Source organism: Hetaerina americana, unplaced genomic scaffold (genome assembly GCF_022747635.1).
Source record: "Hetaerina americana unplaced genomic scaffold, ioHetAmer1.1.p SCAF_13, whole genome shotgun sequence".
Classification (NCBI taxonomy): Eukaryota; Metazoa; Arthropoda; class Insecta; order Odonata; family Calopterygidae; genus Hetaerina; species Hetaerina americana.
In genome coordinates, this window is record NW_027286403.1 from 6,090,723 (window position 1) to 6,104,067 (window position 13,345).

The 13,345-nt window shown below is 36.4% G+C and overlaps 1 protein-coding gene across 1 annotated transcript in view; it reads right to left on the reverse strand.

Annotated features, from left to right (window-relative positions):
- Positions 1–8,801: 8,801 nt before the first annotated feature.
- Positions 8,802–13,345, reverse strand: part of LOC139686068 (uncharacterized) — a 219,882-nt gene continuing 215,338 nt past the window's right edge. Inside the window, exons 5-6 of the mRNA XM_071583184.1 lie at positions 11,717–11,831; positions 8,802–9,763 (exon numbers count right to left, since the gene is read on the reverse strand). Coding sequence (XP_071439285.1) covers positions 9,602–9,763; positions 11,717–11,831 — 277 coding nt within the window. The 3' untranslated portion in view covers positions 8,802–9,601. The remainder of the gene's footprint in view (positions 9,764–11,716; positions 11,832–13,345) is intronic.

The window sequence follows — 13,345 nt, forward strand, 5'->3', positions numbered from 1 at the left end:
GAGGGCCCTTAAAGGAAAATTCCATAGAACTATTACCTCTTCAACAATCTTGAGGTGTGTTGATTGTGTTTAATCATTCGAATTTATGTCGCCTTTTTATTATGTGCCGTAATTTTACTTTGTTTTAAAGCCAGGACCAACATTTGAATTAATATTTTCTTGAAGAAAAAGAAAATTAATTTCTTTGCTCCTAGTACTTTCAGTTACTCCTAGGAAGTATGTATGCGTGTACATAGACTACGAAGACCAGCACAAATGATGGGTGCTGATTGCATCCGATAGGTGCTGATTGGTGGCCGGGGGATTCTTTCGCAAATTCCATGAGAGAATACGTAGGTAATTGAAGCATAGAATCCATCTCTCCATTGAAAAGATAACCATGATTTTCGGATGGATTTATTTATTTGAGCAGCACGTTTATATTTTAGTGCTTTAAATATGTTGCTGCGTAGGTTTTCGCGGCGGTGGTTTGAAGTATTCTGCATTGTCGGGTTTCACCGCGTCGTTGTTTGATTCTGACAACAGTTTCGCCGAAGTTGCATTCGGCGTCTTCAGGTCGAAGATGTTCGGCGAAACTGTTGTCAGAATCAAAAAACGACGCGGTGAAACCCAACAATGCAGAATACTTTAAATATGTTGTTTACATGTGAAAAATTAATATAATTTTCAAATATTTATTGTTGATTGTATTTTAAAGCTAAAATAGGCCTAAAAACATTTTTATGTCAGAATATTTAGACAGTGTTTCAGATAACATAGCAAGCTTATGATACTGGTATTACTTTAATATCAGTGAATATTTTTTGCGAAGTCCTTTGGACTTGATTTTCTCCCCATATTCCAATATTGAGGCCAGGATTGCTATGCGAAATTAGTTCCTGGATCGCCCCTTCAAACACTCGGAATGGAAACAGTGGCTCACTCATTTTTAGCTAGCTGGCTGGGGTTTGTTTCCCGAACTATCTGGTAAAACTCAGCCGTAAATATGTCCTAAATTACGAATGAACAAACCAGGTGTAAATGAGCTAAATAAATCACAGCCTGCGGTATGCAAATATCTTGGCCACTTGGCTCTTAGCAAAAAATAACAAATCACTTGAATCACATCACTTACCACGACTTGAAAGCATAGTAACCGAACGAATTACTAAATATTTTTAAGGGAAAAATTTGCTACAAATGGGAAATAATACGTGAAAAAGATTACGTGTAAATGGATTTACTCCGAATTTTTTTACAGGAAAGTCCTTCCAATCACTTCTCTCTGACTAAAAAAATTAAATTAACTATCCTGGCTGTTGAAACAGTCATCGTATGCGCTTTAATTTAGATCTGATATGGCATCTTTTCCAACAAACATCTTACGGCTGTCTGAAAATGTTAATGAAAATTTCCGGAGTTTTAAACGACATTGCCATGGAAATGGAAAATTCATGAAGAACCAGGTGTTTAGGGAACATCATGAGATATAAGTACATTGAATTCGGTAGCACTATAGCAGAAGAGAGGGTTCTACGAGGAAGACGAAGGGAAATATAGATAAACTAAATATAAGCAGAAATATACGTAGCATGAAGAAGGCGGAAAACTTTCAGGAAGTAAGTCAGAAATACCTTAGAAGGTATAGACCAGAGGACTGCATTTAACCAATCTTCTGATCGAAATATTGATATTGAAGATTATTTTTAGCTAAAATTATTAAAAAGCAGTGAGATAGACCGAAATAAGCTACAGAGATATTTATGTAATAAAATATTCGGGTTTGGAAACTCTCTATAGATGCTATCTATGTAAAGTACTAGACTCGAATAGGGCATTATATCTTGACTCAAAAGAAATCTTGAAAAATAAGGTACACCTTTGCACGTGCTTCAGGTTGAATGGTCGCACGCAATCTTTAGGAATTAACGGATGAATTCCTGCCACCACCATTGCTTCATATCATTAGCGTACTTGATAATATCGCAAACTTCAATATTTTATGCGCGCATTTGAAAATGCAAAAGGTAATGAAATAGAAACATTATGAAAAAGATAAAATTGATATTACATGTACGATCTATAGTTCAAGTTGATAAATCAGATAAAGCATATGGAAATCTCGTCTTTCACGGCAAGACAACTTTTCATAAGATTTTGGTAATTTGTTAAGCCGCACTATATGCTATGTATGAGCATTATTCTTAAAATGTGAAAGAGTAACTTTTATGTTTTGGAATGGAAATTTAAATTTAACCTTAAACAATGATTAAGATGCTCTAATTTGATTTTGGCTTTTATAAACAGCACAAATTATGATTCCAAGAACACGGGGCATTTTTTTACATTCTATCTCTTTTCCTTCGGGCGGATAACTTATTTTGTGGCGGCATGCGTGTAAGAATTTATTCACCCAAAAGCACGTTTTCCCATTTACGTGGAAGTTTCCTTCCGCTTTGTTTCTTCCCCTATCTTCTTCCACTCATTTCAGTCCAAATCCTCAAAATCCTTTCGCCCCAAAATCCTTCAAGTTGCTTTTGCTTGTGAAATAATTAAATTTCGAGTTTAGGCGTTGGGTAACACAGCGTTGATTTCTCTTCTTAAATATGCGGACTTCTTCACTGCCCAATCATTAAACTCACGACATAAATTGCCATACATATTTTTAAGCAAGTTGGCAGTTATTAGCATATGTGTAGGAATCCTATTACAAAATTAAACTTTTCCGGAAAAAAATAATTTCACAAATAAGTAGAAAATATGCCGATGAATATACAAAATAAAAAAATTAAATGGTTCATGTAGCTTTAAGTAGATATGGATTTTTAATATTGCAAAAAATCAAGAGTACTCCAATAACTGGAAAACTATTGTTACTTTGTTCGCGAAGGTACGGCGTTAGCATTTCTTTCAGATCGATATAGTTAGTTCAAGCTAATTGTCGGATTCCTTTCAAGATAAATTCGCTTATGACCCATGCTCAAATTTATTAAATGATGTTGGATACATATTTTCGTAGCTTTTGAAGAGATTTATCCGAAAGAAATATGATGAATATGATCAATAATATATATCTCCATCATTTTATTTCTAAATTTTAAGTTAAATTTGCCTTTCCCCCAAATTCTTCAAATGGTCCTTCCCCGGAGTCCTTGAATGAAATTTACTGGGGCATTTCAATGATATTTAAGCTATTTATATTTTCAAGAGTACTTATGTTCATTTCATTGTAACATATTTGCAGTATTCAAGTCATGCAAATTAAAAATAACTATTAAATATGTGGCGGTGGGTACTTTCCAAAAAACTTATAAAACTATTTTATTAGTTATCGAAAAAACCATTCCGGATTTTAGAGACTGCTTTCTTTCTCATTTACAATATAATTAAACACTGGAAAATTATAACCTGCGCTTTAAAACTTAAAATGAAGAATGTAAAAAACATGCATGCCTTGGCACCTTCGATTCATTTTTTAATAAATATAACCTATATGGTTCAGAACCCAAGCAATAAACCAAAATGATTAATATTGATACCTAATTAGAAGTGAATGTGTTCATTGGCACCAAAAAGGTGCCAATGAACACATTCACTTCTAATTGCCAATGCCAAATTCAAGGTATTCATTCATTCAAGATTTATATTATTATATTGTTGATATAATCTTGTTCCCAGCCAACTTAGGAGGATGAAGTGGAAAATTTGCTATTTGGTAAACCTTTTTTCAAGACTCTACCGGCACATTTCACGCCAAGCAATTATTAATGAACCTGAAACTTGGAGGTGGGAGGTTTTTTATTGCCCATTATTCTTCCTTCGATACATTTTATGAGGAAAGTATTCTATTTAAAGACCGTAAAATACCACAAGTCATCTTGAGAGACTCGTAATCAAGAATGAGCAGGATTTACATTGGCAGCATAAGTGAAAGGCTTTCGAGGAAATCAATATCTACTTCCAGAGTTATCTTTACGTAACTGACGAAGCGATGAGTTGGTCATTAATTTGTCGATTCGATGGCGATAGGTCACGGCAGAGCTGCAACCGCTTTGAAATCCCTCGAAAAAGACCCGTAGGGAGAGGCTAATGTACGGCGTAATGAAATTAAAATATTAGTCTTGATTAGAGTGTCAAGGGCTTACTTTCTGGAGGACTGGAGGAAGCGAGCCACATTAACATTAGGGAGTGTAATTGATAAATTGAAATGGAAAAGGTATAGTTTTAGTGAAGGAATTTCAAAAGACTGTAGTTGAATTTCTTGAAATTAATGCTTAAGACGAATGTCAAAAATAAAAGGACTCCTCCTTCCTAGGAGTTGATTGCAATATTATGTTAAGTATAATTATGTAAATTCGTTATCAGGGAAACATCTCGTCGTAATAAGCCTCTGATTCTCATCACCTTATTCCAGCACGTATTTTTAGAGATGTTAATTTCACTTGCGTTCGGCGCGTTATTCAGACAATTTCACAGATTTGTCGATTTAAAATCAAATACTTGTCGATTAAAAAGCTCATAAATTTCACTGTCATCCAGAGTATTTCCAAATTTAACGGTATTGTTGATATCGTTAAATATGACTCTAATTTTAACTTTTATAAACGACAGAAGGCCAATATTTTATTCAGATTATAAGAGATTCCTAATACTGGAGTGAGTACATTGCGCTTCGTGTTTTTAAGGAGTTGAATACATTTAGTATATTAAAAATAAATTAGGGCTATAATTCTGCAATTTGGATGAACAAATAATTTCCAATATTAGAATTGGCGAGAGATACACGAAAAGTTGTGAATAGACTTGAAATTAGTATGTTTTTTTGTTTTATGCCTTCTGGGTTTTAATTACGCTGCTAGGGAAAGATATAATAGTTTTACTGCCCAAAGTTGACGAACACACTCACCCGAATGCCACGTATTCAAACAAGGATGCATTTTCGCTTACCATTTTTGATTGCTTGTTTTTGGATCAGAAATGAGCAGGGGCCTTTGATCTACTTAGAAGACTGTCCTTTACTGTCTTAAAAATGCATGAGTTACTCTACTGTATGACCTCCCAAGGATGCATTTTCGCTTACCATTTTTGATTGCTTGTTTTTGGATCAGAAATGAGCAGGGGCCTTTGATCTACTTAGAAGACTGTCCTTTACTGTCTTAAAAATGCATGAGTTACTCTACTGTATGACCTCCCGCAATCACAGAATTTTTTCTGCATCCCATGATGCAGTTTTCTTCAATGATATACCGCTATCTACCGATCACGGATGTTGAGACCCAGCTCCAATGATGCATTGTAGCTTCAGGAATCGTGTTGAAACCGTAAGGTAAATTTGGTGGAACAGTGATGGCACTTAGTTTGTCTCATGTTGATAACGACAAAACGCGCGCGTTATGAAGAAGATTCGCGATCCTGCCCCTGATTACTTGTACATATATGATACTAATAAGAAAGCTATTATGTATTTCCGCCTCATCTGTATCAACTTTTCTCATGATAAAATGTCATGATTAGCTTTACCCAATTATTGAACGTAATTTGTTACCCCCGGGATTCCTTTCCTTGTCACTTTTTTGATAATAACGCCAGCCACTCGTTAATTTTCTGCATTCCTCCACTCGCTTCATTCAGCTCCTCTGCATAACCGGTTTTCCTCTAATGAATTCTTACCTTTAGATCTTATCTTGTCTGTTACTATTACCCATTATTTCTTTCTCGATCTTCCTCTGCTCGTTTATCCAGCCATCAGTACCTGACTTACCAATGTCAGCATCCTGCTATGCCTCATTAAGTGTTCACTGTAAGAATTTTATCTGGCTTTCTTACTTTTGTTTACTTTCCACACATTTTCATATTTTTCGTTTGGAAGGGGTACAATGTTATGGTAAATTCGTCCATTAAATAATTCAAATAATTTTTGTATTCTTCAAACTGTAAACATCCCAAAGCAAACCATGAATTTTTTGAAAAATACACGCGTACTTCTCTTGCAGATGGAGTAATTTCAGGCAGATAAATATTATGAATGAAATTTCATTCATTGCGGCCTAGTCGGCTATTTACGCAACTTTAATTGATGTTACATTGTTGATTGCTATTTGACAAATGTTACATTATTTCCGTAATTAATGCATTCGATCTAGAGGAGTTGATGATGAAAACACCCTCATTTAGGTACGCTCTTTTTCCGTTTGAAATGATTTTGATATCAATCATGGCCTTTAATGTAGTTACGTGCGCGATATTGATGCATAAATTAAAAATTCTCACCTTGAGATGCGCATTCATTGGGTTGTCCGGTCTGTCGATGACTGTTCTCAGAAAACAAAGGGTCGATACCTGAATGTGGTTTTGTGTCAGGACTTGCATTGGAATCCACGGGGATATCGCGCGTATATAACGGGATGCAGAAATATTCCTGCAGCTATAGAATTGCCATGTTGAAGGAGCATATGGTTTCGAAGTTCATTTTGACCAACTGACGGCGATTGTTTCGTTAAAATTGGAGTGCTGAGTTCTAAAATACCCCTGCGGGTAACATTTACGGAGGCCACGGAGCACTGAAAGCACTTATGGGATTACGTAACTATGAAATCAACTCATGCGAGCATAACGTCGATAATCCATCTGGTTCCCGAGAGAAGCTTTTCAAAGCCAAATGCAACCGGCGCTTTCGTTTGCCCCTAACGATAACAAAAATGTTTGCGACGGCTATTTGTACAAAGTTATATTTTCTGCATGGAAAGGTACCGCAGTCTAGTTTCCTTAGGAAGAAGTTCAGTGAGATATAATTTTAACTAAGTGGATTAAAAAATAAGTCCAGAAATATTAAATTGCTATGTCTCTATTATAATGACTATAGCTATGTAACAATAGGGAGTTAATAAAACCAAAGTCTCTCTTTCGCTCCTCAGGCAGCATGAAATTTTTCCAAGGTTTTCATCTTGATACCAAATTGATAGATCTGTATTTTGTGTATCTGGCGGTAATTAAACACTCAAGAGGTATAATGTATATACCCTCGTGTCGTATATTATACCCCTTTGACTTTTTACCCACTCTTATCAATGGAAGATTATGTGACTCACCTGAAAAATATACCTATGGATAATATTAACGTGACTCACCAAATGAAATTGGTTGTCGCAGGCGTAACTTAAAGAAATTTACACAGCCTATTAACATGAAAGTGGTAACTTTGTGATTTCTCACAAACCTTATTAAAACACGACCTAAGTTACTACGTTGGACGTCATCATCAGGTAGTTTCTACGGAATACATCCTTATATATTATAAACCTTCGAGATTAGGGGCATCCCCGTCTCAAAAGAAATCCTCATAACCAGCCAACGATTGACACCACCGCAGGCTGCACTTCCCATTCCTTCACCTTCCATCTACACTCTTGACCTTCTTTTACACCCCTCAAACTCCCTTTCTCTCCGACTCCAGCCAACTCCCAACCCCTCTCGGAAGTTTTTTTATGCAAGAATGTCTTCTGAAGAAACTACCTGATGATGATGATGTCCAAAGACGAAACCTAGGTCGTGATTAAATAAAGTTCGGGTGGTATTACTAAGTTACTTAATATATTTCAACACGATTCACCTCCGTCTAAATAGGATCGATTTTCCCCTCGCAGTAATTAATTATGGGCTGCCAAAAGATTTGGATTATGCCTATTATTTACTAAGAAACGAATCGAATTTAGGCGCCGCGAGAGACTTTTGTTTAAGTTGAAAATATGGCAATATCTTCCAACTAATGCACTGAAGTAATACATTAGAAGTAAAAATGGTGCCACTATATTCATAAATACCACTTCATCATTTTAAAATCATCGAGGAGAATGGTGATTGCATTTCTGTACATTAAATCAATAAAACTGAACACAGGTCATCTGGAAAACTTCTTCACATCATTTGATCTTGCAAGATCGATCCATCTTCGGGATGTGAGCCCACATCATACCTATAACCGTATTAAATCACGAATTCATCCACATATATTGTAATTAAATTTTATGGACTAACTTATTACCGCGGCAGGCTCATGTCGGTGGAAAAGAATTAACATGAAAAATGATATTCAATGTAGGTCCATATTTATGGGCGTAATGTCCAAAAATGTTCAATCTCTTATCATATCTCTTGTCTGAGAATTAAAATTTATTTTGCGGCTGTGCTTCCTTAAAATATGCTATGTTATGAATAGTAAAACACTAGCGTAAATTATTCTATACAACTAATTAATTCGAAATTGACGACATGGATATGCGCGAAGAAAACTATTCATTTATTCTTTTGTCTCCCACAAATTATTCTAGGTTTAATAGTCGTATTAAAACCATGGAAGATGACTTCACTTTTTTTGGTACGAGACAATAAATGGTCACGGAAACAACACCGGAGACAATAGATGCTCCGGAGATACCCAGTTTGAGAGTGGGACAATGTATCAGTGTGGGCAGGTTTTTGTAAAAAATGAGTTGAAATATGATCCATTGATTCAACATTTAAAATATGTATGAAGATAAAGGTGGAAAAGTTGCAATGTGCTGCGGTTATTTGTTTAGTTTCTACTCATTATTGTATTCAGACTAAATATGGGAATACATGAAAAACACAAAGCAGGCAGTCTTGGGTTTAGAATCTAATGAAATGTATTATAAATTTTTAAATGATGGTTCAAATGAGAATCAATGATAAGATTTGATACTCGTCTGGATATATACGGAACTTTTCGGCGATATTTACGGCAATGTTCACATTCAATGGCTACAAGGTAAAACAGGAGGCGAATTAGGAAAATAGTTCATCAATGAAAAAAATATAACATTTATTATAGTAATGGGCATATTCATACACATAACAAAGTTACTAAATAAATTCAAACATTTCTCTCTCATCTTGTAATCATCTTTCACATGGCGACAACTGATGTAACGCGAAGACGCATGACCATCACCTTTTAATATTATCCTTAAGCTACTCCACTTAACTCAATAAACGCAACTAAAGCGAAGAAAATGACGAAAACTGGGATCTAGCGAATAAACGTCAAAAGTCTCTAGGCACTTCATAAGTACACGGCCGGGAAACGAAACGAACACTTCCGGCCACACCACTGCACGGCCCAACGCCAGTCCACTTTAGTGCAGCGGGGCGGCCACGGAAGGCGGGCGGGGCGGCTGGGCCACTCCATCAACTAGCCGAGAGGGTCGTCTGTCGTTGTTGGCGGCTCAAAATGACTGCACACTAATAAGTCCCCACTTGTTCCCTGCACCACTCGGATTCTTGCATTCAGTCAAGTTCAAGGGAAATAAGTAAACCGGAGGCAAAGGGATGAGGGATGAGGGGAGAAACAGGATGGAGCGAGGTTTGTGTGTGTGTGTGTGTTTTTTTTCTTTTCTTTTTTTAAAATGAGCGCAGAGGCTGTCAGGGTGCCATCGGACGCTCAGCCTGCAACGTCACCCGAGCGATCGTCTCAAGTACCGCGGCGCTCGAAACCGCATGCGCCACAGCACCCAGAGCACCAAAGCCCCGCGTCGTACGACCGGCGCGGGGGATCCCCAATGCACCTTCTGCGTGGCGCAGCGGGTGTGTCAGGCCCGGAGAGGAGTCAGGTGGAGGGGTCGAGCGGGCGGCTGAGTAGAGCGATGAGGGCGAGGAGGGGTGGAAGGAGCATGAGGAGGAGGGGAGAGGGGGAGGTGGAAGACGCGGACGAGTCCTTCAAAAGGTCCGCGCACTTGTCCGAGCCTACGTGATGGTCCTTGCAATGACTCTGTAATAAAAGGAGAGAATGCATTAGGTCACTTTCCCACGTTATTTGCCTTAGGCTAAGCTCGTGAGAGACAAAAGAAATATGTGTTTCGATGCGGGGCAAAAAATGAAAAGAAAGGACTCCCGTTTTAAACGATGATTCATTTTTCGGTGCTCGTTGATCCAGTTTATGGCAAAGGAAACGATTTATCTGGGGGTTCCAAACTGTACTACTGTCATCCCCAATGCTGGCGTTTCCTCTGACCCGTCTTTACACACAATTCTGCCTCGCATAGGGCACCAACCGTTTCGACGCCATTAACCACAGCATATGGGCGCTTGCATCAGTACCATAAGTCATTACGGAAGATGCTTCATTATGAAAGATGTACTGATTGTAATCAGTGAGTTCAATGGAAGAAGGTTTTTTTTACTTCAAAAGAGTATTGCTATTAAAATGGTTCCTTCCCGTTTAAACAATAAAACTAATTTTTTATTTGGTCTGAGGAATCACGGCTATCTCACCCTCGGCATTTACCCATAAACCTCGATTATTTTTATTAGGATGTAGGGAAATGATTTACATTTAACTGCACTCGGAGCTGAACTAAATGGATTTATGTCTCATGAGAAAACAATGTTATTCCTTGGGTACACCCAGATACAACATCCTTCTCGTGATATACGCTACACCCACTTTCAAACAAAATGTCTACATCCTGGATCATTAAGTCGCGGATCCTGTTTAATGATTTAAGAATCCAATGTTCGACACAAATTTCATCCAGAGGCTACATTTCGATCTTCAAAGAGCAAAAGAAATCCAGGAAACACATTTCTTTGGAAGAATTCCTTTAACCCTGGTGAACAGTAAAACCTTGTAATCTACGACGCCTTCGCTTATAGACATTTCATATAACACCAAAATCTACCTGCTGGGAAAATATTCTGAATACAGTTTCACGACAGAAATCAAACTAAGATGGATAAGAATTTTTTGAAAGTAATAAATGTTCACGTTTAATGTAGGAATAAATTAAAAAATATTCATATTTTGTGCCCTTCATAAAATCCATCAAGAATAATAGCAATGTTTGGAGCATCTAAGCTTGATCGTTTAAGAAAATTATGATATTTGCGGTATCGACGATTAAGTAATAGATATTTTCCGCAATAATACATAAGAAAATTTGATTGTAAATAGGTAACATAAATAGCACGAATGCACGCCTGAACTTTATAAACACTACGTACGTTTTATTCTATACTCTGTGAAAGTGTAACTTGTTTATTTTCAAGGGCCTCAAAATCTGCCGTTCATCATTTAAATATTCAATTCCTCTCTTAAAATCTATAAAAACTGGTGAAATAAGAAAAATCGACAATTATTCTTGTGTAATGGAAAACGAACGCTTTGGGGGACTTAAAAATTGTCGAGTTCAGTTTATTGGTCGGGAAAAGGTGGGCTATATACGTATTTGCAGCCCAATTTTGAAATATATGATAAAACGAAAATGTTGATAGCATTAAAAGATTACTGGCCATTCATGACAAATGGCCACCATAACTGGTTGCAAACACCCACGACACTTACAGCACCCCAGTGCGTTAAGTTGAAATCGGGAATTTGAAATTGAAGAGGACGGACCGACAAGGAGGGTAAATTCGGCACATGAAGATGTTTTGATGCGGTAATTAATCAATTCAGCTCAATAAAATTCAGATTAGATGATTAAGTAACACGCATAGTACTTATTAAACCTTTAGGGAAGACCGATATTTTTGAGAATCCACTGCAGTATTAGAATGCCCATCCATAAAGCCACTGAAAGCTTTTCAAAATATTTAATTTCAGGAATGACAATTTGCTGATTTCCGAATCATATCATCTAATGAAACTAGGAAATAATAAGTTAAAAGCATGCTCACAGGAATTCTCTACCGTGTGAGATTCATGAAACCGAGGAATACTCACCTCAATCAATGGTAATGCCATTTGATCAAGATATTCTTCCGTGAATTTTGCTGCATCGCTGCCACAAGTTTCCATCACCGTTTCCTTTGAACACTGAAGATATCCCTGGAATGAGCTAGAATAAAAATAAAATTAATATATAAACTTAAAAGTAATGGCTTATCTTGAAAATGTAGAAAAATGCACTTAGAATTGAGCAAATATAATTAATTATTAATTTACAATTCATACAATTATAAATCAAAATACAATTAATATATTGACTTAAAAGTAATGGTTTATCTTGAAAACGGAGAAAACTGCATGTAGAATTAAGCAATATTTTTCTATCGCATCCAGAAAAAAGCTCACGTCCTCATGGGATCAATTCATCATTTATAATATGACTCCTTCAGGCCACGCGCCCAAAAGGAGCATTGCTTAAGAAAGTCATTTAGAAAGGTACTCGATATCATTGTTTAATGGATGGTGCGGGTGTTTCAAATAATTCAACTCAAATCGTTAATTATATTACAACGGTTTAAAGTATTTCCGTCTTATTTAGCTTTTCGAAACTTCGGACCAAAAATGTGTAGTAGCATATATGAAGTTTTAAATATTTGAACAATGAAGGAAAAATGAAATATATTTTCTTGAAAAGAATTACTCTTTCAATTAACAAAAGGAACAACGTTTTATGATTTAATCGAATCACGACTTGGGTAATGGAATGTATAGGCCACTAAGGGACTGACCTGAAGATCACGATTTCAAACCTTCTCTCAATAATGAATATTTTCAGAATTGGTGTTCCTGTATTGTGCCGGATGACCTGAGGCGTGTAGACGGATATAAAGTCACCGATTCAAAGAGATTAGCTAAGAATTTGGCATGGGCAATTGGCGAAAAGTGAGTGTTGGGCATATTTACGAATTCAGTTCAAATATGATAAGATAAAAGCAAATATTAGGGTTAAACTGGTCCATTAGGACCCTGTTTGCATTTAACGTGAGTACTAAGAGATTATTTGTACACATTTTTTGGCAAAGTAGGGAAAAGAATAGTGGCCTAGAGGGTAGACCTGGCAGTATTTGTTTGGAGAGTTGCAAGTTAAAATCTCGAGATAATGCCTATTTATGACCGGTCCCATAGTTTTTTTTTGAAATATTAAAATCACATACAGAAACAATCACATACAATATGCAACATTACATATCAATACAAAACACATTTACATACAACCTTTATCATATACAATAGTAGTATAATCTTCATCATATATTATATAAAACAGAAACATTTCAATACAAAATACAATTGTAGACAAAGTTCATCATATGCCATAGAATGGCGATTTTTTATTAAACACAAAAGTAGTATATACTGAATATTACAAATGGAATATTCAATTTTGGTCCTCCTAAGCCAGTCAGTTTTGGCATGACAGCAGGTGCCACATAAACAAAAATAATAGCTTAAAATGTTACAATAATATAACCAAACGGCACATTTTTTTGGTTGCTAGAACTTGCAGGGAACCAAGTGGTGGCATAAGGAAAAGAACTACCTCCATACCCTCTAACCTGATTGTGGGAAATTCGCATGTCTCATGCCATATGTGAACTCTACCCCTGCCTATTAAAACCCGCC